This window comes from Parambassis ranga, chromosome 17 (assembly GCF_900634625.1).
Source record: "Parambassis ranga chromosome 17, fParRan2.1, whole genome shotgun sequence".
NCBI classification, from domain to species: domain Eukaryota; kingdom Metazoa; phylum Chordata; class Actinopteri; family Ambassidae; genus Parambassis; species Parambassis ranga.
In genome coordinates this window covers 22,924,725-22,950,253 of record NC_041037.1, presented here as the reverse complement: position 1 = coordinate 22,950,253, position 25,529 = coordinate 22,924,725, and the positions used below count along the sequence as shown (strand labels likewise).

General features: G+C 46.6%; 5 protein-coding genes across 6 annotated transcripts; all 5 read left to right on the top strand.

The window, feature by feature from the left end:
• Window positions 1–1,372: 1,372 nt before the first annotated feature.
• On the top strand, window positions 1,373–3,494 carry mplkip (M-phase specific PLK1 interacting protein). The gene is made up of 2 exons (XM_028427453.1): window positions 1,373–1,781; window positions 2,906–3,494. Exons 1-2 carry the CDS (start codon window positions 1,458–1,460, stop codon window positions 3,038–3,040), a joined length of 459 nt encoding a protein of 152 aa, XP_028283254.1. The 5' UTR covers window positions 1,373–1,457; the 3' UTR covers window positions 3,041–3,494.
• A 3,010-nt stretch (window positions 3,495–6,504) lies between these two features.
• On the top strand, window positions 6,505–12,056 carry LOC114449800 (cadherin-7-like). The gene is made up of 11 exons (XM_028427626.1): window positions 6,505–6,735; window positions 7,426–7,720; window positions 8,486–8,605; window positions 8,686–8,853; window positions 9,018–9,205; window positions 9,925–10,178; window positions 10,263–10,399; window positions 10,485–10,606; window positions 10,891–11,008; window positions 11,145–11,399; window positions 11,578–12,056. The coding sequence occupies exons 1-11, from the start codon at window positions 6,505–6,507 to the stop codon at window positions 12,054–12,056; spliced, it is 2,367 nt and encodes a 788-aa protein (XP_028283427.1).
• A 486-nt stretch (window positions 12,057–12,542) lies between these two features.
• On the top strand, window positions 12,543–16,517 carry dnajc1 (DnaJ (Hsp40) homolog, subfamily C, member 1). The gene is made up of 12 exons (XM_028427452.1): window positions 12,543–12,792; window positions 13,174–13,275; window positions 13,346–13,392; window positions 13,495–13,660; window positions 14,316–14,413; window positions 14,595–14,688; window positions 14,762–14,846; window positions 14,948–15,111; window positions 15,187–15,306; window positions 15,561–15,609; window positions 15,733–16,124; window positions 16,232–16,517. Exons 1-12 carry the CDS (start codon window positions 12,634–12,636, stop codon window positions 16,298–16,300), a joined length of 1,545 nt encoding a protein of 514 aa, XP_028283253.1. The 5' UTR covers window positions 12,543–12,633; the 3' UTR covers window positions 16,301–16,517.
• A 256-nt stretch (window positions 16,518–16,773) lies between these two features.
• c17h7orf25 (chromosome 17 C7orf25 homolog) lies at window positions 16,774–19,455 on the top strand. The gene is made up of 2 exons (XM_028427693.1): window positions 16,774–16,874; window positions 18,075–19,455. Exon 2 carries the CDS (start codon window positions 18,088–18,090, stop codon window positions 19,315–19,317), a length of 1,230 nt encoding a protein of 409 aa, XP_028283494.1. The 5' UTR covers window positions 16,774–16,874; window positions 18,075–18,087; the 3' UTR covers window positions 19,318–19,455.
• Window positions 19,456–20,066: 611 nt separating this feature from the next.
• LOC114449730 (E3 ubiquitin-protein ligase RNF31) lies at window positions 20,067–25,471 on the top strand. 2 transcript variants are annotated; one of them, XM_028427558.1, is made up of 18 exons: window positions 20,067–20,206; window positions 20,818–20,908; window positions 21,012–21,077; window positions 21,359–21,525; window positions 21,810–21,919; window positions 21,993–22,042; window positions 22,117–22,257; window positions 22,384–22,565; window positions 22,640–22,822; window positions 22,900–23,082; window positions 23,152–23,250; window positions 23,498–23,587; window positions 23,670–23,772; window positions 24,022–24,140; window positions 24,272–24,385; window positions 24,454–24,611; window positions 24,694–24,862; window positions 25,077–25,471. In XM_028427558.1, exons 1-18 carry the CDS (start codon window positions 20,111–20,113, stop codon window positions 25,242–25,244), a joined length of 2,289 nt encoding a protein of 762 aa, XP_028283359.1. In that variant the 5' UTR covers window positions 20,067–20,110; the 3' UTR covers window positions 25,245–25,471. The 2 variants fall into 2 exon arrangements, with proteins under 2 accessions (XP_028283359.1, XP_028283360.1); XM_028427559.1 differs by having other exon boundaries at window positions 21,012–21,525; window positions 21,841–21,919; window positions 25,077–25,470.
• Window positions 25,472–25,529: the final 58 nt, after the last annotated feature.

Genomic DNA, 25,529 nt, shown 5'->3' with positions numbered 1-25,529 from the left:
ATCACACAGGCTGTACATTTCTGTCTGTGTTCTGATGTTTAGATATGTTTTTCTTGTTCCTTTAGTTTAGAGCAATGATTACATGGGCTCAGGGTAGGAGTGCATCTACTTATTGATTCTTTATGAGGCACGAATGTGGTAATCTTACAGTGGCCGTGTAAATAGATGATAAAAGATCGCCTCCCAGAGGAGATCAGATTCGTTACACGTTCATGTCTAGAATGTTTTATACATTCCTAAATGTTTCTGTTTCACTGCAAACATTAATAAAACATTTCAGATTAAAACGTTCATTATAAAGCAAAACTCCAAGCGTTCCTACTTATTGTGTTCGAGTCAGAAAGAACTGTAATGATACAGAAACAGCTTCTGATCTGCTTTGGAAGGGAGGTCTTATAATAAAACTTAATGAAGCTGGAACAAGGGGACGCGTGCTAGTATGGATTAAGAACTTCCTGCAAGAAAATACAAGTCAGGGTTGGAAGCTCCTTCTCAGAGAGTGTAGTTACTGAGAATGGAACTCCTAAGGGAGTGTGATGAGTCCAGTGTTATTCAATATTATGATTCATGATGTATTTAAGGATGTTGGGTCTGCATTTGGACTTTCTTTGTTTGCTGATGACAGTGCAATCTGGAAAAGAGGCAGAAATGTTAAAGTAATCACTCGACAGATCCAGGAAGCTCTAAACAGGACAGTTCAAGACTTGACTATGGCTGTTCCTGTTCTGGAACTGCAGCCTTACTGGTTGAGATGGGTGAAACACCATTATTCTTGAGGAGGGACAGACTTGTGAGTGAGTGGGGGTCGGTCATTAAAGAATATTCCACAGTGCTGTGGCAGAAGCAGTGGGAGACTGAGGACAAGACAAAGTAAATACAAAACCATGTCATCTTGGTCTGTAATTATGACCAGACTCATATTAGGGCATCGTGGTTTGGCATGGGATCTTCAAAAGATTGGGAAACATGAAGATGGTCTTTGCAGAGTCTGCAATAAATTCCAGACTGTTGGTCATGCACTGATGGACTGCTGGATACATAAAGAACAGAGAGAGCAATTATTTCTGCTCTACTGGACACTGGAATTAGCAGAACATCACTGCGAGGCATGTTAAACCCGTCTGAAAACCAGCCACACACTGTGAAAGCAGCAACAGCAGTTCTCCTCTGAAATGGATGTGAATACATCGAGTCATTACTAAACCTGACCTGTGGGAGGCAGCAATAGGCCATATTGCATCTAGTCTGCCGGAAATAAAGAAGAAGAAGAAGAAGAAGAAGAAGAAGAAGAAGAACTGTAATGACCCCGCCTCCCGGTCGGTGGCGCTGCTGTCTGCCACACAGGAAGCAGAGCCGCTTCCTGTGAGCTTCCGGTTCCGCTTGTGTCGCTTTGTTTTGTAGTGTTCGGGCAGCAGCCTCCTCCGGTCTCTGGTCTCTGTGATTTTTCTCCTGCTCTCATGTATCGACCTCCGCCAAGACATCAACGAAGTCCTGGAAGTCCGTCACAGACTGGACGTTTTCCATCCCCCGGTTCCGGCTGGGGGTTCCACGGAGATCGCTCACCGTACCGGGGCTCCGCACACCGCGGGAGTTCTCCGTGGGGCTGCCCGCCGTGCTCTCCTAGGTCTCCGGCCTTCTCCCCGGGTTCCAAACGAGGATACAGAGACGGTTCTCCCGCCGAGTTCAGCAGTGGATCTCGGGGTTCCGCAGGCTACATGCAGCGCGGGAACAGTGGTTTTCGGCGGCCTCATTTCAGTCCCCGTTCAGCTTCGAGCTTCCAGGTAAAGCCCGTGTTTTCCAACATGTGGTCCAGGACCACAGAGCCCCCTGAAGTGGTTCATGTGTTTTTAACCCTCATGGACTGTTCGCAAACACGACCCTTATGTGTTGTTCGGGACAAAAACGTCCCCTAACTTTAACGGTTTTAAAAATATATCAGATAAATATTTTTTTGAAATTTTTTTGCATAGACCTTTTAATTAACTTCAGTTCTAATCAACAGTAGTGAAAAAATCATTTTCCCCCAAGATTTTAACCCTTTAATCACATAATAACATACACACACATTGTGTAGACACACAATTATGTGCTAACATACTCCCTATAACTCCATATACAAGCCAGAAACTACACTACATGAGCACAGCCCTGCAGGTAAAGGGTTAATATGGTAATTAAGTTGTTAACTGTAAAAATCACAAATGTTACCTCCTACCAACAGGGTAAACCACCAACAATCAAGAATGCATGATTATGTAGTGCCATGGCTGTGCAGTCAAAAAAAGTGTGTTTATAATGTAAGTCTATGGGACAAAATGGGAGAAAAAAAGAAAATCCAGTGCTGTGCAAAAACTAATAATGCAATAAAGTCAATTTTTTTTACTGATATTTGACATGACCAAGACTGTAATACAGTCTTGAAAAAACAGTCCACATTCACCTTTTCTCTTAAAAATGAGCCATTTTGTGTGTTTTTTTTTTTCAATTTTCAGCACCACCCCTTATAAAATTGGTGATTAAAGGGTTAAAATCCTGGGGGAAAATGATTTTTTCACTACTGTTGATTAGAACTGAAGTTAATTAAAAGGTCTATGCAAAAAATTTTCCAAAAAATATTTATCTGATATATTTTTAAAACCGTTAAAGTTAGGGGACGTTTTTGTCCCGAACAACACATAAGGGGGTAAAATTTGCCCACAGTGTACTGTTGACCTATGAAAAATTTTAAAATCATATTAACAAAATGTATGTAAAAATTAAGCTTGTTGAGCAAAAATGATTCAATTTGTCCACATATTGACAAAGTTATGGCCAAAATAAACTGAAAAATTTCTCTCAGAGGACAAAAATGTCCCAAACAGTGCATGAGGGTTAATCATGTGAACAAACTTGTCTTTGTGTTTAGCCAAGACCTTCAGATGCTTCGGTGGAGAAATTTTTCAGCCCGTCGATGATGGAGGATCCCTGGAAAACCCTGCAGCCCAAAACAGCAGCAGAGGCAGCTGCCAGGAGGTGGTCACCTCAACAGAGCAGCCAGTAAACAACAACAGATATCCAGGAAACAACAACAGACCAGCGTGTAAACAACAACAGACCAGCGTGTAAACAGCAGCAGAGGCTGCAGTCTGGTCACCTCAACAGAACATCCAGGAAACAACAACAAGAGACTAAACAGTAAACAACAACAAGAGACTAAACAGGAAACAACAACAAGAGGCCAGCGTGTAAAATGTGCAGGCTGCAGTCAGTTTGGCAGCTTTAGGGATCAACCACTTTGATTAGAGGATATTTTAGATGATATCATTTGAAAATATTTTATCTTCATGTTTTATACAAAAACAGTTTTAATGTTGTTTTAGAATGGACACGTTCTAAAGGTTCTTTACGCATTACAATCGATTTGCTGAGAGATGTAGAGCAGCTGTACTTGAAGCTTGTACTTGTACTTGGTAACTTGAAATCTCTGGCATGAATAAAGTTTTATCTTATCTTAATGATTAATGAGGATTATTAAGGTTTTAAACTCTCTATGATTTTCTCCCGGTGTGGAAACGTTTCTTTAGACTTGAATGTGATTTTGAGAAACTATGCACTATCCACCCACTAGATGGCAGTCCTCCTCTACAGATCCATCTTAGCGTTCAGTGACAGTAATGGATTATTGAAGGTAAGTCATATTAACATCATCAGTATTGTGGTGCACAGAGCAGCCTGCAGGGGGCATGATAAACAACTGTTCTAAATAAACATCTGTTCTAAATGACCAGAGAACAGCCTCAGATGATTCAGTCTGCGGTGGTGAAATAGAGCAGAAACAGCACACACGTGTGTTTCCACACAAACAGCATTAAAGTCTAATTTAACTCCTGAAGACACATCTGTGCTCAGATCAGCCTGCAGTGTGTGTGTTCCTCATGGGAGCTAACCTGAATGTGTTTCTGAAGGAACTGAGTCCTGCTGTGAGGGTGACTGCTGCAGTCCTGTTCTTCCTGAGCTTTGAGTCTGCAGGCTGATCATCATGTTCATATTAGCAGCTTTAAAGCAGCACCATGACTTGAAACCTGAAGTGAGTCATTCAGCTTTCTTTTGCACCGTGTCACTTTCTGTCAGGCTGATGTGCGGGGGAGGAGTGTTATCATCTGTACGTGTGTCGGTGACCCCTCTCCCCAGACAGACCCAGAGACTTTAAAATGCCAAGCCTCTGAACTGCCACTTCACATTAGGTCCGCTGTGGGTTCATTCTGATTCAGGTTTTAAATGAAGATGCTGATGTTAACACTCATTTATGGTGTCTGTTCAAACCTTTAGTGTGCTCCACATGATCAGGGTGTAGTCACAGGATGCGGTCATATTTGTGATTTGGTTCCCTGGTTCAGACCGAAGCAGAAGGTTCTAGTTTGGTCTGGTTCATTCAGCATCCACACTGACTCTTTAAAGAACATGGCCGCATGCCCCGTGCTGTGTTTACATGTGTGCTGATTCCTAACCTGAGACTACAGTCAAGGCGAGTGGAGGTATACCTGTTTCTGGAGACGTTTTAAATTCCTCCAAGTGCCTTAATCAGGTCTGCTGCTGTTGTGGTGGGGGTCTGTGTGCCAAAGTCCTCTGTGTGTGGATCTGCAGTGAAACTCACGACAAGTGTTCAAGCAGTCTCTGCTTGCTCACACATGTTTCCATTAATGGCACTAATGGAGCAGCTGAGTTTATTTTAATTAAATCAAACCGTTTTGAACGTGGCCTCAGAGATGAGGAGTGTTTCCTGCATGATAATAAACAATGGACAAAGGGAGTCCAGAACAGGTCCACACTGTCTCTCCACACAGTGAGACTGTGGGACTGTCCATCCACTTAACATGTGTTTCCTCCAGGTCTCTGCTGGTTTATTGGGTCAGCACAGAAACAAATCAGATCGCCCTCCTTTTCACACAGCAAGGCTACAATGTCCCCGCTCACTGACTGCACGATATGATGAATCTGTTTTTAGTTTTAAGAGTTTCTTTCTTTCTGTAATTTCACGTCTGTGGTTCAGTGTATATGTGTTGCCTGCATCAAATTCACCCCCCTGAACATCTGAGCACAGCTACAGGCCGTCAGAGATCAGAACACCTGAGACTCTTTCTTAGCCACCTCCAGACAAATGACACAGCTGCAGGTTGTTTCAGCAATCAATCAGCTGGCTCTCAGTTGTGAGGTCATTAATTACATTTAATTATTTAGATGTCATCATAAGTATTTGTTTGTGACAGATGTCTAAACTCCTCTTACTCATGTATTGAAGAATCTTTCAACTTTTACAAAGCTATTTTCTCCTTAGGGCAGGAACCCTGTGGTTGTCTGTCGAAAAGGTCGAGGATCTGACCCCACACCAAGCCCTGCAGGAGCCCATCAGTCCTCCTGCAGAGCCTTGCATACAGACAGAGTCATTTCAGCATGAGACTTCTGCATCACTGGCCCTCAGGCTGCTTTCAAAACTGTGACAAAGTGTCTGATTTGTCCAGTTCATGGTTCGGTGGTCCTGTGAATACATGAGGTGAATTCTGTGTTTTCAGTAAAGACCGTGATGCTGTAGCCTGCAAAGCGTATGTTCACTGTTTTTCCCACATACATTGCACGTTTAAAATCCCTTGATCAGATTTTTACTCACATGTCCTCTGAGGATTTCCATTTGGATGTGAACATCACTGTCAGGAAGGCTGAGCGGGACAGTGTGTGTTCTCATTGCAGCTCAGTGACTCAGTGTCTACGAGGGCTCATAGAAAGGACCGATGATGGACATGTGGTCCTTGACTGTTTTTTGCAGTAAAAGGTTTGGGCATTTGGATCAGTACTGGTGCCAGGTGTGACCACATCGATGTCCTTACCCTGAGGACTGCTGTAGAATTGAAACCCCACCCTCCACCCATATACTAACTCCACCCTCCCTCCACTGACTTCACAGCAGGACTGTAACAGAACCAGAGAGCTCTGAGCTGTTGCTGATTTTATCATCACATCAACTTTGACCGATAATCAGTCTGGAGTAATCAATACCCAGGGATCTGCAGATCAGTGGAAGTCTCACAGAGGTGCAGCAGACGGTAAGACTCTGGGTTTCTATCATTTCTCCCCTAAGCCAAAGTCCAGGGAGAACAGATTTTAGGTCCGAATGTTTGAATCTGCGTTTGGTGCTTCACATGTTTACTGGAGCAGATTTAAAGGTTTATAATCTGATTAATGTGCTCATCCTGCTGTGACTAAAAATCCTCTGACTGAGACTCTTTGGTCACATATCAACGTTAAAGCAACGTTTCAAATATCACCATTGTAATATTGATATAAATATACACGTACACAAAATAACATGTACATATACAAAGCAGGAAGGTTTAACTTATTTCTGCTTGTCTCAAAGGATCCAATTACATGTCTCTGTCTCTTCTCACTAGACGTGTTTGTCTCCTCCTGGAAAGATTCAGCAGTCGGACAGTTTGACATCTCGCTGTAGGACAATCTGTTTCTGTAGAGATGATCTGCGTCTGTGCTCCGAGCGTGCTCAGTGTGTTTGTCCTGTCTCTCTGGAGAGAGTCAGGCTGTGGGGCGATGACACTGGAGTCCGTCCTTCTCCATCAGGTGTCAGGAGGACAAAGGGGAGAAGGAAGTGTTCACTTCCATCAGAGGAGGAGGAGAAGCTGGGTGTGGAACCAGTTTTTTGTCCTGGAGGAACACACTGGGGACGAACCACTGTACGTCGGAAAGGTACAAAGAATCCATTGATTCATCTTTTAATGTTTGAAAACCAATAAGCTGATGAAGTCCGTATCAGTTTAAGTCCAGACTGAGTTCAAATTCTTCGTCCCCTACTTGTTGTATTAAAAAGATTAGTCAGTAGCATTCAGACTTGTGTTGATTGGTCATGTTCTAGACTCCACCCCTTCTGGCTCACTGGCCAGAAGGAATATAGCATAGAAATATATTTTAGTGGTGGAACACACACATGTGGGTATATCATCAGGAAACTCAAACCATTCATAAGCAGGTGTGTGTGTGTTTGTTCCTTTCACCTCCTCAGGCATCAGACTGAATAACAATGATGATAAGAACCCTCAGAGTGGCCTGTGGCATGCTGGGAGATGACAGACACACTGTCTTTGAGATGACAGCTGCACAGATTGAAACTGTCAGAGCAGCCACCGTGTGTGTCTGACTATGTTCTGTGACATATCAGACTTACTGTCCCGTGCTTCTGACAGTGTTGGATTTTTGAGGTTTCACAGCAGATCAAAGTTTTGTCTTTTTAGACTCTTTCCGTGACGAGACTGGCAGGGCTTTCTTTTATAATGGGGATTTTTATTATTCTAGTACTGCAGGTAGGCCACGCTAGCAGGAAGGCTGGCTGTTAGTGCTGATCAGATCCTCAACGTCTGTTTGTTGCTCTTATTCCTGCAGCTCCACTCTGACATGGATAAAGGTGACGGCCAGGTGAGGTATGTCCTTAGTGGTGAAGGAGCAATGTCCATCTTCACCATTGATGAGGAAACAGGAGACATACATGTCACCAAGAGACTGGACCGTGAGCAGCAAGCCTACTACACCCTGAGAGCTCAGGCTCGAGATCGACTCACCAATCTCCCGGTTGAACCTGAGTCTCAGTTCATAATCAAAGTACAGGACATCAATGATAACGAGCCCAAGTTCCTGGGAGGACCCTTCACTGCCAGGGTGGCTGAGAATTCTCCTGTAGGTGAGTTTGCTGTTTGATGGTCACTGAGAAATACTGTCCATGGAGAGAAGGTACGTGTTTTATCCAGAAATGTTCCAGAACACAGACCCTGCTGTTAACTCCATAATACATGACCTGGATGGCCAAGCGTCTTCATTTACAGATTCCGTCATGTGGAAGCTGCCCTGCATCAAATCACCATAAACATGTAGCCCTGTTATCATCTTAAACTATTTCAATAATTGTTTATGTGTGTGTAAACATGTTAAAGACACACAGGTGCTGTGTGGTTCCTGCTTCTTGCCTACATCTATATACAGAGATTGTAGTGGCCGTTTCACCACAACCGGCCACGTAGTAAGTGTAGGTGAGACTTTCTGACGCGTGTCCACCTGAAGTGACAACAAAGTCCTGCAGGTCCGAGAACAACGTTTATTTTAATTCAACATTCCAGAGCTTAAACCCGATCCACTACCGAGCACAAAAAGCGGGTTTATCCATCTTAATGTTCTTAAACATGCTCCTTATATTGGCTTCCAACAGGACTTTACAAGTGGTTATACACGGTTAAAAACATATTGCGTTCCACACTACACACTGCTGTCACAGCAGTTAAATAACAATACAGATAAAATAAACCCAGAAGCCATATAAACTCAAACATCATCCAAACATTCAATTTCTATACTCAAACTAAACGTATTCATTGGATCTTACAGAGATCATCCATCTGTTTCCTTTGTGTCTGTAAAGTTTCATTTCTATCATCAAGGTGTTCCTCCACAGGTACGTCTGTGCTGACAGTGGTGGCAACAGACGCTGATGATCCAACATATGGAAACTCTGCCAGACTGGTTTACAGCATCCTACAGGGTCAGCCATATTTTTCTGTGGAGCCAAAGACAGGCAAGAACACGCCCAAACACACCTGAACACATGGAATATGCTAAACACATCTGAGGACACTGAACACACCTGTCCTCTAGGTTTGGTGCAGACAGCTCTACCTGACATGGACCGTGAAGTGCGGGACTGTTATCTGCTGGTCATCCAGGCCAAGGACATGATTGGACAGATGGGAGGTCTGTCAGGTACCACATCTGTCACCATAACCCTGACTGATGTCAATGACAACCCCCCTCGGTTCCCTCGCAGTAAGTCACAGTGTGTTTGATGAGAGAGCAAGTTGACTGTTGTAACTGGGTTAACGGGTCTTCTTTGTCACGATGATAACAGTAAAGAAACAGCAAACTGCCTCTGATGGTTTACCTGGTCTGAACAGTACTTTGACCTGGGAGTGTGCACTTGTGTCGTACAGAGAGTTACCAGTTCAGCGTTACAGAGTCTGTGCCGGTGTCAACTGTGGTCGCTAAGGTCAAAGCTCTGGATCTGGATGTTGGTCCAAATGCTGAGGTGGACTATAGGATTTTGGATGGAGATGGAATGGAAAGCTTCAGGATGCTCACTGATCCGAACACACAGGAAGGATTGATTATCCTTAGCAAGGTACTGTGAAGCTTGTGAGTCCCTGCAGATGTTTCATACTGTTTCACTGTTCTTTCTGGGACCCCCCCCCCCCCCCCCCCCCAGCTGTTGGGATGAGTTCTGAACTGTGATCGTTCGTCTGAATCATGTGTCTGTGATGTCCCAGAGGAGAGTCTGCAGCTCAGCAGCTGCTGACGTTAAATTTAGATTTGTGATGCAACAAAGAGTAAAGTATGTTTTTGGCTTCAGAATCAGAATCAGAAATACTTTATTGATCCCAGGGGGAAATTGCTTTCATTCCAGGTGCTCCATGTATACTCAAAAGACAGGTTAGAAATATAAATAAGGTAAAGTAGTAAGCGTAAGATAAAAATAAAACCTAATAAATTCTAAACATTAATAAACATTCAAGTAAAATCCTGGCAAGTGAAGACTGAAGTCATATATAATACAACTTGTACCATGTGCAATAAAATCTTGTCTAAATAAATCCAATATGGATATGATTACAAGACAGTGTGTTCTGATCTCAGAGGGAGGTGTTGTACAGTTTGATGCCCACAGGAAGGAAGGACCTCCTGTGGCGCTCAGTGGTACATTTAGGAGGGATCAGTCTGGCACTGAACGTACTCCTGCACCTCACCACAATGAGTTAAGCCTAACTCCATGAGGAGTGATCAGTTATTAGTGATCAGATTTTAGTCATGTTTAGCTGTAATCTCAGCCCTCCTCTCCCACAGAGTCTGGACTTCGAAAACAAGTCCATCTACACTTTCCGTATTGAGGCATCTAATCGATACACGGACACTCCATTTGTGTCGGCTGGTCCATTTAGCGATGTGGCGATGGTTCGACTGGTGGTAGAGAATGTGGATGAGCCTCCGGTCTTCTCCTCCTCTGTCAGTTGGATGGAGGTCTCTGAGGGAGCCAAAATAGGAACTGATGTGGGCTCAGTTTCAGCTCACGATCCCGACACTCCAAAAAGTCTAGTCAGGTGAGACAAGAGGTCAACCAAAGAAAAAAAAACACAATGTCCTTAAAACCAAATCATAGCATCTCCCTCTCTCTGCTTCTTCAGGTACTCCTTTGACAGGAAGTCAGATGTAGATCATTACTTTGACATTGACAGCAGTTCAGGTTTGATCAAAACAAAAAGACTTCTGGACAGAGAGACCAGAGTTCTGCACAACATCACCGTCATTGCCACAGACAGCTGTATGTCACATGGTCATTTCATTTGGTGAGTTACTGCCTGCTGCTTTTTGACTGTTACAGATTAACCTATGTCTCTGTGTGTCAGTGGACTGGTCACAGGAGGGGAAAGCTGTGGTTCTGATCTCTGTGACAGACATTAACGACAATGCCCCGAGCTTGGCCATCCAGTATCAAACCTTCGTCTGTGAGGACGCCCCACTCGGACAGGTAAACCGTTTGTTACAAACAGCTGAACATCTGCTCTGGCAAGAAGTTAGAAATATTTGAAAAGACTTTTCTGAAGCTATAAAAAGAGCCAATCAAATGACAGCCCGAGGATCAGGTGGGTGGGGTAAATAATCTTAATAATGTCATAAATAATCTGTTTGAATCCGTTTCTGATCATGCAGACATCATGAAGAGCATGAGTCACGTCACATCAGCATCACAGTGATGTTGCATGAGCAGATCATCGTCTGTTTGATTCTCTCTCCCTGACCTTTACCTCTTAGGTCATTGAGACTCTGAGTGCTGTGGATCCTGATGACCCAGAGCATGGGCAGCGCTTTATGTTCTCTCTGACTGCTGAGGCTGCTGGAAATTTGAGTTTCACTCTGAGAGACAACAATGGTAGAGTCCACCTTAAGAACACTATGTATCACAGAGGTCTACCTTAACTCACTGACCCCTCTGGAGGGGTGTGCCTTGTATGATCGGTGTGTTTTACTCATGATGACATGTTCTTGTGTTGTCCGTTTGTATTCAGACAACACAGCGTCCATCCTGACTCGGCGGGCCGGATTCTCCCAGCAGGATCATCCGCTTCATTTCCTGTCAGTGGTGATCTCAGATAGTGGCAGTCCATGTCTTAGCAGTACCAACACACTGACCGTCACAGTCTGTGACTGTGATCTCCATGGAAACCACCACCACTGCAGCCAGGGTACTTCTTCACTGTTGGGTGATGGCCTCAGCAGTGCTGCTGCTGCTGTCCTCCTCACCTCTGTCCTTCTGCTGCTGGGTATGAGCTGAGTTCCAACCCTTCAGGTTAAACACAAAGAACAGAAGCATCTGTTTCCTCAGCTGTCTTCTAGGCTCTGCTGCTTAAAGCCAGGGAATTAGTCTGAAAGCATGTTTGCCATGTTTAAATGAACATTGTTAACTCTGCATCTTGACTGTATCCCTTCCTGTCTCCTCAGGTGTCGTCATAGTAACAGTTGCTGTTAGACGCAGGAGGAGAGAGCCTCTGATGATGCACGATGAACGAGACATTCGTGAGAACATTGTTTGTTATGATGATGAAGGTGGGGGAGAGGAAGACACCGAGGCCTTTGACATGTTAACTCTGAGGCATTTGAACAAACACAAACTAACAGGCCAGGACAGTGTGCTCCCAAGGACTGCTGAATCCAAGACTGATAAGCACAGGCTGTTCCAGGGCTTCATCCGGGACAGACTCCAGGAGGCAGACCTGGACATAATGGCTCCTCCCTTTGACTCTCTGCAGACCTATGCCTGTGAAGGCAGTGGCTCAGCGTCCAAGTCACTCAGCTCGTTGGACTCATTGAACTCGTTGGAGTCTGAGCAGAGCTACGAATTCCTGAGAGAGTGGGGACCACAGTTCAGAAAGCTTGCAGACCTTTATGGGCACTATGAGGGAGGGGGGGTCCCCTCTTAGTTCTAGAGGTGATGGAGGGGCTGGGACTGGACCTGTCAGACATGGATGCCGCACAGTGTTCTGACGCTGTAGACCTGGTCTGTGTTGTCCAGAGCTGCGGTTTGAGATCAATAAACTCTGATTGACTGATAAATTATGTGACGTACTGGTTCAGATGGTTTCCCTGCTTGTTCTGGTTTTTCTTTATCTAGATGTAAAAATGAGGATGTGTACCAGTGGGTCTGGACAATCACAAAGATGCATGTTTACAGGTTTAATAAATATGTCTGAAAAAAAACCACGTGAACACGTGACCAGGCTGCGTCATGGCTTCCTGAACCTTTCACCACAGCTCAAAGACGGATTTTCTTTCTGTGTTCGAGTATCGAGCCGGTCCTTGTAGCTCCTGTCCGGGTGGAGGGTGAACTCCAGCATCATGGTGGCAGTAACGCTCCTCAAACATTTCCACCTAGCACAAGAAGAAGAACCGGATCCGGATGTGACTTTGTTTTCCGGCTCGGTGATCTCTGAGTTGGCTGACGGACTCAGCCCTTGTAGGTACCCTCTTTTTTGCGTTTTATCGGAGCGGTTTGCGGTGATGGGGGTCTGTGCGGGTCTGGGCCTACCCTTGTCGGTCTGGCTGATCCTTTTGGTCTCTGCGGTTCCCCCTCTGGCTGCGTGGGACGCGGATCTGGAGCTGCTGGACCTGGTAGAAGAGATCCCGCAGACCTTCTATCAGTTTTTAAGCCTGGACCAGGTCTGTGCCAGCTGTTACTATCTCCACGGTAACCACACGCGGCGGAGCTAAGCTAGTTAGCATCAAAGGCTGTCTTAGGACAACAAATCAGGTCATAGATACTTTATTGATCCCGGGGCAGTTTCAGCAGAGTCCAGTTCACTGACGCGGTGGTTAACCCGGTTCAGCTCTGGTTCTGCCCGAGCCCGGGATGGCACATAGAAGGATGGACAAGTGCGGATGGACGAAGTGGTCCAGGGTGGTCAGTGTGGACAGTCTAACACGTGTCTGTGTCTCTGTCTGTCTTTGTCTCTGTCCATCTGTCTCTGTCTGTCTCTGTCTCTGTCCATCTGCCTCTGTCTGTCTGTGTCTCTGTCTGTCTCTGTCCATCTGTCTCTTCAGGATGCGTCCCCAGCAGAGATAAAGAAGGCGTACCGTAGGCTGTCTCTGTCTCTGCATCCTGACAAGAACAAAGATGAAAATGCAGAAACTCAGTTCAGGCAGGTGGGAAAATAAAACGCAAAGCAAACGTCTCTGTGATTAAAAGCTGTTTAACTTATTGGTTTGTTTCCAGCTTGTTGCTATTTATGAGGTCCTGAAGGATGAAGAGAGACGCCGCAAGTGAGTGTGAATACATTCAGAGCTCTGCTCAAAGTCAGACCTCTCACCTCTGTCTAGCTGGTGCCTAAATCTGGACTGTGTATCCATGTGTGGTTTTTACAGGTATGATGACATCTTGGTCAATGGACTTCCTGATTGGCGTCAGCCAGTCTTCTACTACAGACGTGTGAGGAAGATGAGCAACACTGAGCTGGGCTTCCTCCTCTTCCTCATCCTCACTGTGGGACACTATGCTGTCATCTGGTCCATCTACCTGGAGAAACAGCTGGTGAGATGCAAAGACAGCAGACCTAAGGTCTTTACATTGTCCACAAGAACAGAGATATTTGTTTGTTCCAGGACAGAACAAGAACACAGTAAGTTCTGGTCAGGACAATTCATACTTAATGAGAAACTTTAGGTGCAGAACTCCTGGGAGGTCCTCACAGGTCCCTCCCACTGCAGCACACGTCACATGCACTAAGCATTGTGGGACAGAAACAACAATACAGCCACAGCACGGGGAGATGGTAGTTTCTGAGTTGAAGGAGGAGGACAACATGTTTGAAGCCGAGGAGGTGGATGAAGTGATGGAGGAAAAAAGTGAACATAGGTGGCATGTTGGATCACTCAATACATCCAGAGTTAAGCCGGGGCGAGAACTATGTCTTGGTTCAACAGATGCAGGAGATGGACAGCGAGATCTTTCATATTTCAGAAGGTCAGCCAGTTATTGGACCACATTGTCCATCAGATCACTGCAGATTTCTGACCTATTACACAATAGTTGTTGGATACACACAGGAGAAAAAGTTCTGCCCAGGTGATGTGTTGAGAACAAGCTGCAAGCACAAACTTCTCTGTCCTTGTGGAGTATGTACAGGCCTTTAGCCAATCAAACGGAACAAAGCACATCATGTGAGCTGACAGTGAATCTGTTTCAGGATGAGCTGCTGAGTAAGAAAAAGAAAGAGAAGAAGAAGAAGCTGAACTCTAAACCTTTAGAGGAGCTTCGGTGCATTGGTCAGGACCGGAATGACAGGTACAGCAAAGGCATCTTCACTGACAGACCTCCAGTTTTCCTGTCTGTTGTTTGTTGTTGATGAAGATTCTGGGTCATCCAGGTCATAATTTGTAGAGAAGATTGAGGCCAGGCATCTGGAAAACTCTGCAAGTCCAGATGCCTGGCCTCAATCTTCTCTGTTGTTTATTGTTTGTTTCAGAGTTCAGGACCGCCCCCACTGGCAGGACATCCTCCCGCTGAAGCTGAGCATCTGGGTTTACCTGTCCATCAAAAACCTGCCCCATACTGTCCAGGTATAACGGCTCTAATCAGCCCTGGTGCTATCCTGGTCCTGTTCTGGTCTCAGTCCTGGTCTCTGTGTTGCAGGAGGCCAAGCAGTACTATGAGGATTATCAGCAGATGAAACAGCAGCAGAGAGAGGAAGCTGAAGCTGAACAGGAAGCTGCCACAAGTAAACTGCTGTCATCACATTCAGCAAGTCAAACAAGTGGTTCTTTGGCCCTGGAACTCGCTGCAAACACAGTGTTCACTCTGCTTTTACTGTCTTCACAGGAGAAAAGAGGCCAAAGGTCAAGAAGGCCAAGGTGGAGTTTCCCGTTTACGAGCCGTCTTCAGAGAACCTTAACTGCCAGAGGTATGACCAGACCGTGTCCATCGAAGAGATTGAAGACCAGATGGATGACTGGTTGCAGGACCGTAGAGCTGCCAGGAAAAAGGTTAAGTTATGGTCAGTTGTTTGGACTGTAGTGGCCTCTGCTCTCTGTGACATTAGCCTGCCTCTGTGCTCTCAGGCCGCAGAGTGGACCGAGGACGAACTGAGCCTCCTTAGCAAGCTGATGGTTAAATTTCCGGGAGGAGCTCCAGGTCGCTGGGAGAAGATTGCTCATGAACTGGGTCGGTCCGTGGCCGATGTAAGCGTGTTTGAACTCCTCTGTAGTTTGATCTGTTTAAGAGAGACTACCCTGGTTCTAAATGAAAGCTGTATGAGCTGGCTGAAATCAGCCCTTACTCACTATATGTGGCCCTTTATAGTGCCATCTTGTGTTGCTGTCTGAACGTGCAGTGTTTTCTAGGTGCCCTGCACTGAACTCCCTCTACAGGGAGGAGGAAGTGAGTGTGTCCTGGCCCTGTCTGTTCCCTGGACTGAATCTCTTTTCTTCAACAGGTGACAGCTAAAGTCAAACAGGTGAAAGATGGTGTGAGGTACTCTTCAGGTAATTCTGCTGCTGCTTCTATTGTTCTGATGTCTTCAGTGAGGTTACAGTTCTACTGGCCGACAGTAGATCCCTATACTGAGAGGAGAACCTCCATCGGTTCTCTCTGGTGTGGTGTTTCAGGTCTGGTGAGGCTGTCGGAGCTAAAGGGACCTCATCTTCCTGTAAAGTCACTTCCTGTGGATGATAGGATGATGACTCAGATGGTGGGTGGGGCCAGTTTGGAAGAACTGGAGGAAGAGGAGGAGGCGACATGTGGGGCGGTGCGAAGGAGAAGTAAGAAGTGTTTAGTAGACGGAGGAGATGTGAAGGTCAGAGGTCGTCGCCAAAGAGATTTTGACCCAGCAGCAGTGGCGGAGGAGGAGATGGAGCCTCAGGAAAACAAAGAGAAAGCAGACATCGCTGTCTGGACTCAGAATCAACAGAAACTGCTAGAACTTGCTCTGCAGCAGTTCCCCAAAGGAACCGCAGAACGCTGGGATCGAATTGCCAAGGTGGTTCCTGGAAAAACGAAGGTGAGAAAGCCACAGGCAGGAGGTGGATTAGCACAATTGATACCTGGCTGTGAGCTGATTGATAACTGATTGACAGCAGACTGATGATTTGTGTGTATTGATTTTAGGAGGAGTGTATGATTCGCTATAAGATGCTGGCCGAGCTCGTTCAGAAGCGGAAACAGGCAAAGAGCTGATGAAGCATCGTGACCTTTGACCTTCTGATTGGACTGATTACCAGTGTGTATGTTTTTGTGGATTACGAAGCGTCAGATGTGCTGGTAGGTGTGTTACATAAAGGATGTGCAAAAGCAGAAGGTCACCTGACCTCTGAGCTCACAGCTCCATGTGCCTTAGCTCCGTTCATCATGATGCCAATCAGTGTATTCAGTGATCAATAAACAGTATTTATTACTTGTGCAGTTGTTTTCATTGTTCACAGATACAAACAGAATATTCTGTTGTTCCACAAAGGTTGTATCAGGTGCGATGAGCCTGGCTCCACTGACGATGCTTCCTGCTATTATTGGTCATGGATCTACAATGTCTGGACACAGTAAAAAAAAGGACGGGATGGAAGCTCAGAAATATATTGGCCGTTTCTAACGCACTGAAAACAATCTGTTACTGCTTATAACCACCGGTAGAGGGCAGCAGTGCACTGATGTAGCAGCATTGGCAGCCCAGAGGAAGAAGGCGCAGTCAGCTGAGCGAAGCCGCAGTTAGCCGAAGTCTGAGCAGACAATTCACTGTTGAGACGTGACTGTGAGCGTAAGTAACGTTTAAATTGGTTTTGTAACGTTTTTAAATGTCCCGGAAATGGCCAAAGTTAAGCTGAGGAGCTGGTGTCACGTTATTATCGGAGCTACAGAGCTAGCGTTCAGTGATTAAAGCGGCTGCTTCCCAACCGCAGCTAAAGCGGAGATTACAGAAAGTTTAGCAGGTTGTTCAGCTCTCTGGAGCATGTAGACAACAAGGCTGTCCCGGTTCAAAGCTTCCTTCAAATGCCTTCTTCGTTTCCGGGTATGAAGACGTCGGCTGGATCCTCCACTGCCCAATAAATCCCAGGATTCACTGCGAGCCGGCAGCGGCTATCTCTACATAGCTAACTTTAACAGCTGCTCAAAGTAATGTCAACAAGGCTGCTAGGATGGAGACAGCTAGGACAGACAGACAGACAGACAGACAGACAGCTAGGATGGAGACAGCTAGGACAGACATGGAGACAGACAGGCAGTTAGGACAGACAGACAGACAGACAGCTAGGACAGACATGGAGACAGACAGGCAGTTAGGACAGACAGACAGCTAGGATGGAGACAGCTAGGACAGACAGACAGTTAGGACAGACAGACAGACAGCTAGGATGGAGACAGCTAGGACAGACAGACAGTTAGGACAGACAGACAGACAGCTAGGATGGAGACAGCTAGGACAGACAGACAGTTAGGACAGACAGACAGACAGACAAGCAGTTAGGATAGACAGACAGTTAGGATAGACAGACAGACAGTTAGGACAGGCAGACAGACAGTTAGGATAGACAGACAGACAGTTAGGACAGACAGACAGACAGCTAGTATAGAGACAGTTAGGACAGACAGACAGTTAGGATAGAGACAGTTAGGAGAGACAGACAGACAGTTAGGATAGACAGACAGTTAGGACAGACAGACAGACAGTTAGGATAGACAGACAGACAGGCAGTTAGGACAGACAGACATTTAGGATAGAGACAGTTAGGAGAGACAGACAGACAGTTAGGATAGACAGACAGACAGTTAGGACAGACAGACAGCAAGTCCACCACGACTAGTTCAGTGTTATCGTCGGTGCGGCCTTTGTGGGGCACAGTGCAGACCTCTGTAGTCAGTCCATCAGCTTGGTCGCAGCTTTTCTTCTCACATGTGGACAAGTCTCTGTGTGTGCGGGTGTCTCCGTGTCCTGATATGTTGATGTGTCTGTTCTCAGGTGTGATGCAGACATGTCGCTGCAAGAGATGCTGCAGCAGAGGATCACCTCTGCCCAGGTGCTGCTGCAGCGGGCGGAAAAGCTCTGGCCAGGCGTGGAGGGTCACCAGAAGCTCTGCAGTAAACTGCGAGCAGAGCTACGCTTCCTACAGCGGGTGGAGGCCGGAGAGCTGAAGGTCAAGGAGTCTCACCTCCACAGCACCAACCTGACCCACCTGACGGCTATTGTGGACTCAGCTCAGAGTCTGGAGGATGTGGTTGCTCTGCTGCATGTCTTTACATACAAGGGTGCATCTGGCAAGCGGCAGACACTTGTTGTGGACGTGGTGGCTAATGGAGGGCACACCTGGGTGAAGGCTGTGGGAAGGAAGGCAGAGGCTTTGCACAACATTTGGCAGGGTCGAGGCCAGTACGGAGACAAGAGCATCATCCGGCAGGCTGAGGACTTCCTACAGGCAAGTTGCCAGCAGGCTGTCCACTTCAAACACCCAAATATTGTCTTTGCCTTTTACAACGGTGTGTCCTCCCCCATGGCTGACTGCCTCAAGGACATGGGCATCTCCATACGAGGGGACATCGTGGCTGTCAACACTGTGGTAATGGAGGAGGAGGTGGAGACGGATGAAGAGGAGGAGGAGGAGGAAGAGGAGGAAGAGGAGACGACATCTGAGCTGACTCGTGTGGATCGCGGTAAAGTAGTGGCCAGTCTGGCGTTCCCGGTACAGGCGCAAATGGAAGAGTGTCGGAGGGTTAATCTGGACATCACTACCCTCATCACATACGTGTCGTCACTGAGTCATGGCCGGTGCCACTTCACCTTCAAGGAGCCGGTGTTGACAGAGCAGGCGGCCCAGGAGCGCCGCATGCAGGTGCTGCCACAGCTTGATGCCTTCATGGCAGACAAGGAACTGTATGCCTGCAGCGCCGCTGTCCAAGACTTCCAGCTAATTTTGGACACGTTGGGGGGGCCAGGTGAAAAGGAACGCGCTCAGAAGCTGCTTGCCCGCCTCCAGGTGGTGGATGACCAACCATCGGAGCGCACGCTGCACCTCACACCCAGCGCCAAGATTAACCACCGCTCACTAATGATATTTGGCACTGGAGACTCGCTAAAAGCTGTAACCATGACAGCAAACAGCCGCTTTGTAAGGGCAGCGGCCAATCAAGGAGTCCGCTACAGCGTTTTCATCCATCAACCGAGGGCGCTGACAGAGGGCAAGGAGTGGAGGGCCACACCAGTTTGAATCCCCGTTTAGACAGAGACCTGGTATGCAGGGGCTCATGGTTTGTGCTGATGAATTGCATTGAAAATGTAACTTCAAACAGCTGCTTTGGTTTTTGTTGAGAATCTATAATCAAAGATCAATAAAGTATCTCGGGCACTTCCTGTTGTTTGTCAGGTGACCTTCTGCCTCTCATGATGGACAGGACACTTTCTGGTCACTTTCACTCTCACAGGGTACGGACTGAATCTACATCCATCACATCAGCGGCACATTTTAACCAGTACTGTAACCCTTAGAGCTGAGATTGGCTTTTGACATTGGTGGGGGCCTAAGACTGCGATGGATTTGAACCCTTCCTGCACCCAATGAGAATCTGAGGGGTTCAATATATATTATATATATATATAATAGGAGGGGATCAAATTATTGGTGGGGACACGTCACCTAAGACTACACCCTTGCTTACAAGAGACAAATGACACATTGTAGGATCAGCATGCGTCCCGTCAGGTCAGCCCTGAGCCAGCAACGATTTGTCGTTTGAATTGATCACACAACAATAAACAACTATCATCCACATGTAAATCAGAGAACATCATTACATTTTAAAACAGCACCTGTGTGTCCTGTGAGTGAGCTGTGACTGTACAGCACAGGCGGGCTCAGTGGTGGATGAATGTTCTGTGAATTATCTTTAAATTGAAGTTAACGCTGGAGAGAACGTTAGAGGCTTTTACTGTGAAAGAGTGGGAGCGGAAGTGGGTGTGTCGGGTTTAAATGGACGTCTCCAAACGCAGCCTGTTAGCATGCTATGCTGCGACAGCCGAATGTTAGCATTTCATACGTGAAGTGTGGGGGTACAATGCCGCTGGTCGGAGAGGAGGTGGAGCTGAGGACTCTGACGGAGGTGAGAACCAAAAGTTGAAACCTCCAGCACCAAACCTAAGCAGCTAGAAATCAAGTTGTTCTAGTAAACAGACTCCTAACCGGCTAGCCGTCGATGGACATGGGTGGTTCCTGCGTTGCTTTAGGCGTTAGCATAACACATGAATAAGTTAACGTCTCCTTTAGCTCTGCTCTGGTCTTCCTGTGACCCGGAAACAGACCTCAGGCCGCCATCTTTATGTGTTTAGTCTAAAGCGTCATAGCAGTTTTACGACAGTGATACCGGTGCACAATAACATTAAAGAAAAGACGAAATAAATCAGTCTGAGGTCTCGTTCACGTTCTCGAAGAGCGTGAAGCGACGCACCCGGGTTAGAAGAGCTTCTTCTAACCCGGGTTAGAAGAAGCTCTTCTAACCCGGGTTAGCTTCTTCTAACTTAGAAGAAGCTCTTCTAACCCGGGTTAGCTTCTTCTAAGTTAGAAGAAGGAGCTTCTTCTAACCCGGCTGTCACTGCAAACAGAACGATGACCAACATTTTCATCACAGCCCACCTTGTTGATTCAAACGGTCCTGGTTATTGTTTTTTTGGCCCTAATGACACAGTGACATGTCTAATCAATGACCCCCCACAGTGTCAGTACAGCAATCCAGCAGAAACTCTGTCAGATCTTCGGAGGGTCCGGTCTCTGTTCTCAGACCTTCGCCTCTACGTGGACTTCTACTGTGAGTGACGTGGTACAACCCGCCCATGACCTCCTGTCTTTTGAAACCTGCACCAGACTTTAATGGTTGTTTGAGAAGAGCTGAGGTGTTGTGTCCCTGACAGGTTTCCCAAACAACCAGAAGAAGAAGCTGGTTTACCTGGCTGGGACGGTCCCTGTTCACTATGAAGGTCAGAGTGGCTGCTGTGTAGAACATTTGTTGTGTATCAGCCTGGACCAGTCTTGTTGAACTGGTCTGGATCAGCCTGAACAGATGCCTCGTGGCAGAGAAGTATTTTTTAAATACTTAATAAATGTCAGCGCAGAATGAATGAGTGAATGAATGAATGAATAAATGAGTGAATGTATGAATGAATGAATGAATGAATAAATGAATGAATAAATGAGTGAATGTATGAATGAATGAATAAACGAATGAATGTATGAATGATTGAGACGCATGTTTTTGCAGGAAGTGAATACAATATTCCAGTATGCATCTGGCTTCATGAGACCCATCCAGTATCTCGGCCTCGGTGTTACGTCTGCCCATCTGTCTCCATGGTGATCAACCCTTCCTGTCCCTGTGTGGATGCCTTTGGCAACATCAGTCTAGATGGTCTCAGCAACTGGACTCATGTAAGGCGCAGCATGCTCAGTCAGTCAGTGGGTTACAGTTCCAGTAACAGGAAAGCCTGGCCATCATTAGCAGTGTCATCTTACATGATTAAAATGTGTTGTCATGGCTGGGGGTTTTGCAGCTTTGTGTTTACATTAGCCTGTTCTAGTTCCTGGTCCTCACTGAGGCAGTGGGCCCTCTCCAGAGGTTTCTGCATTGGGTCATGAAACAGAATGAATGTTTGATTCACACGAAAACCACAACATGGAAATAAAGGAACTGTGTGAATGTTGCTTCCTGTCAGGGCATGTCTGACCTATCACTGCTTGTGTCAGAGATGAGGCGGGCCTTCCAAAAGGACACGCCCCTTTATGCCAGATGTCCTCCTGCTGGTGTGCAGGTGTCAGCTGGAAGGTCAGCTCTGCACTGTTGTGTTAGACTGAATCATATTAAACACACACCTGAGCATGTGTTTCTCCTCCTGCAGCATCAACAGTCACTCCTCGTTCACCTCCTCTCAGCTTTCGGCACAGAAAGGTTAGCACTGTTAGCTTGTCAGCATGCTAATTTGTAGTGACTGTGACATGACTACCACCCTCTCTCTTTTACAGCCAGCCATTGGAAGCAGAGCAGGGAGGTGAGGGTTAGGAGGTCATACACTGAGGAGCTGCTGGGGATTGACTTTACTGCTCCATCTTCATCCTCCTCCTCTAACCACAATGACTCCTTCATAAGCTCCTCCTCCTCCTCAGGTGAGACAGGAGCTGCTTAGACAAGGTGACTGAGCTCACACAGCTTAAAGGAAACATTGCATCATTGTTTGGGTGGTGTGTAGTACTGCAGAGGTGTCTGTGATCCTCCTGGTCCTGGTCCTGCAGGTCAGCCTCCTGTAGACTCCCTCAAGAGGATGATGGGAGCACTGAGGCTGGATGGAGAGTCCAGCAGAGGTCAGCAGAGTGCGTCAACTGTGCCAGTCATTCAGTTCAGCTCGGAACCTCATCAGGATTTCTGTTCTCAAAGATGTCACTCAGATCCAGCTGCTAGGGAAGACTACGTGAGGGTGAGGACTCTGGTCTTAACGCGTCTCAGGTGATGTGAGGAATTTGTGACATAGTCCTTGTGTCCACTCCTCAGATGGCAGCCAGGCTCCCTCCAAACCAAGCATCGGCTTTCCTGTCACTGATGACAATGGAGGGGCGAAGCTTCAGCCCTGCTGATGTAATGGAGGCAGTTCAGCTGAACAGAGATTTCCCATCAGCCCTCAGGTTCTTGACACACATTTGCCCTATCTGTCAGGACCAAGTGTCCTTTAGCAAGGTGAGGCTGATGACGTAGGTTGATCAATAGAGGCCACGCAGCTCTGTGACCTTCCTCTCTGCCTGTGTTCCCTGCAGACTATAACAATGACTCACTGCTCCTGCTTCATGTGTCACACATGCTTCAAGACGTTCTTCATCGCAGCCATAAAGGAGCGCAGCATTGATCAGCTGGTCTGTCCTCAGTGTGGACAGCCAGAGGTCAAAAGTCTGGGGGGCCTGGAACAGTCCATGGACTACTTCAGCCTGCTTGACACACAGGTGTGTGACGTTCTGACCCAGTTTGTGCTGGTGTGCCACCGGTCATGACTGTTTGTTTCTTTGTGCCAGATCCGTCACTTCCTGCCTGCTCAGATTCACGAACTCTTCCAGAGGAAACTCAGAGACAGAGCCCTGCAGGAGATGCCTAACTTCTGCTGGTGTGCACATGTAAGAACAGTTTGTTTACATGTAAACTAGCTCATTAAACAAGGACATTAACATGACATTTCCAGCTGGATGAGTGAGAGCATCCACAGGTATATTCACATCTTTTTCATGTTAAGTTTTTTGGAGGTTTTGAGTTGTTTTTCTGTGACTGAACAAAGGAACACTATTATATTATTGTCATACTATAGACAGGCATAGTAAGGGTGTGACCTCAGCTGTAGCTGTGTGACATGAGGAATTGTTTCAGTGTTCGTTCGGGATGCTCCATGAAGCTGACCGATTGAGGATGGACTGCCCCAGTTGTAAGAAGAGTACCTGCTCAAAGTGCAGATCACCTGTAAGATATGAGCACAACCCGCCACACACACAGATCCATCATGACCTGGCCTCTGATCAGTAAACATGTGTCTGTTCTGCAGTGGGCTCCTCAGCATCAGGGACTCACCTGTGAGCAGTTCAGAGTCTGGCAGCAGCAGAACCAGCCAGAGCACCTCAGCACCTCCTTGCTTCACAACAGCATTGGTACAAACCCACTGCAGCTAAACCCAAAGCAGCCTCTTTCCAGCCCTGCCCCCACTGCATAGTCTTTAACTAGCTGTGACGGCCTACGGTCCTTCGAGTCCTCCTGTAGGTCTCTGTTGACATGATAGTCTTATTTACATATAGATAGAGACTTTCTGGAGACAGGGTTGTAAATAAGCTGATTGCACCTGCACAAGTCTGCTGCTTTGCTTCTTGGGTGGTTCTGATGTGGTTCTGCTTTGTCTTCAGAGTGTCCACACTGTCACTTTGTCTTCAGCCTGTCTAAAGGAGGATGTCTTCACTTTACCTGCAGTCAGTGTCAGCATCAGTTCTGTGGTGGTTGCAGCCAGAGTTTTACTCTGGGATCTGTGAGTTCAATGTTTGATTCTACTGTTTTGGTTTCTGTAAAAATAACAGCTTGTTCTCAGAGGAACCATGTTAGCACATAGCTTTGTAGTAAATGAGGAAGTGAGTAAGCTTCAGGTGTGCCTGCCTTTAGGCCTGCAGCTTTTCTGCTGACTGTGGAACCAAAGGTCTTCACGCCCACCACCCTAGAGACTGCCTGTACCATCTGAGAGACTGGAGTGTGACCCGCCTACACCTGCTGCTACAGGTGAAGAACGCCTGAAGGTGTACGTTTGCACTGGACAGTCAGTACTAATGCAGTCATCCATCTTTCAGCGTTACAGAGTGTCTCCATCTTGGTTGGAACCAGCAAAAAGCAGCAAACCGGACCCCAGTCTAGCAGGGTGTTCGGTTCTGGAGCTGAGGGAGGACAGTGGCAGAAGAGAGGAGCCCTGCGGACGCCCTGCCCTGCCTGAACACAGAGGACACTGCCAGTAAGATAGCAGCTCCCAGTGCCTGCTTCCTGTCTGTTCACCAGAATTAGTGTCAGGTGTCTTCATCTGTCTGATTCCACAGGCTGCACTATACAGAATATCTGGTGGAGCTGATCCACCACTGTGGTGCTGATCCAGCAGTCCTCTTCAGTCCAGCAGAGATGGTGGCAGAGCTGCAGCGTTGGTGTGTTGCTGTGCCCATCAGGAAACCCGATGAACCCGAGGCTCTGTACGCTCAACGCCTCCGCATGGTCAGTGACATCATAATAAAAGCTGTCACCTGTGGGGGGCGCAGCTTCCCCTAACTGTAAATGTGGAAATGATGTAACAACCTCCTTAAAGCTTACAATTAAATGTATCTTAAAATCTGACAGAGTTGAATTATAACTAATTATATGGATATTAAGATGTGTTGTTTCTGACCAACCAAACACTGTTAAACCATTATAAATGTTGTGTCTGCAGACGCTGACCAATGCCATTCCTCTCAGAAAACAGCCACGCTGTCTCTTCAAACTCAGCAGCAACCTCTGCCCTCCGCCCCCTGCTGTGGCTGCTGGAGACCCACCTCCCCAGCTGCTGGTGAATGACTCCTCCCACTTACAACATGGCAGTACTCTGTTACCACTGTAACAGCTTTAAATCTGGACAAACCCTTAGGCCTCTATGACATCATGGGTTCATGTTCATGTCAGCAGGAGACTGACTGAACCTTTCTTCGTATATAAAATTATGAGTACGGACCAACGTAATGTTCACCTTCAGGAGCTGAATGTTAACAAGTTATCTAACAGTTATCTCAGTATTCAGCATATGTTAGCATGTTACATTTGTGTTTCTTATGGAGTGCTGTTTTAGTTCTCTGCACTTTTAACTTAAAACCTTTAATAAATTCCATCTCAATGCAGCTTGTACCGG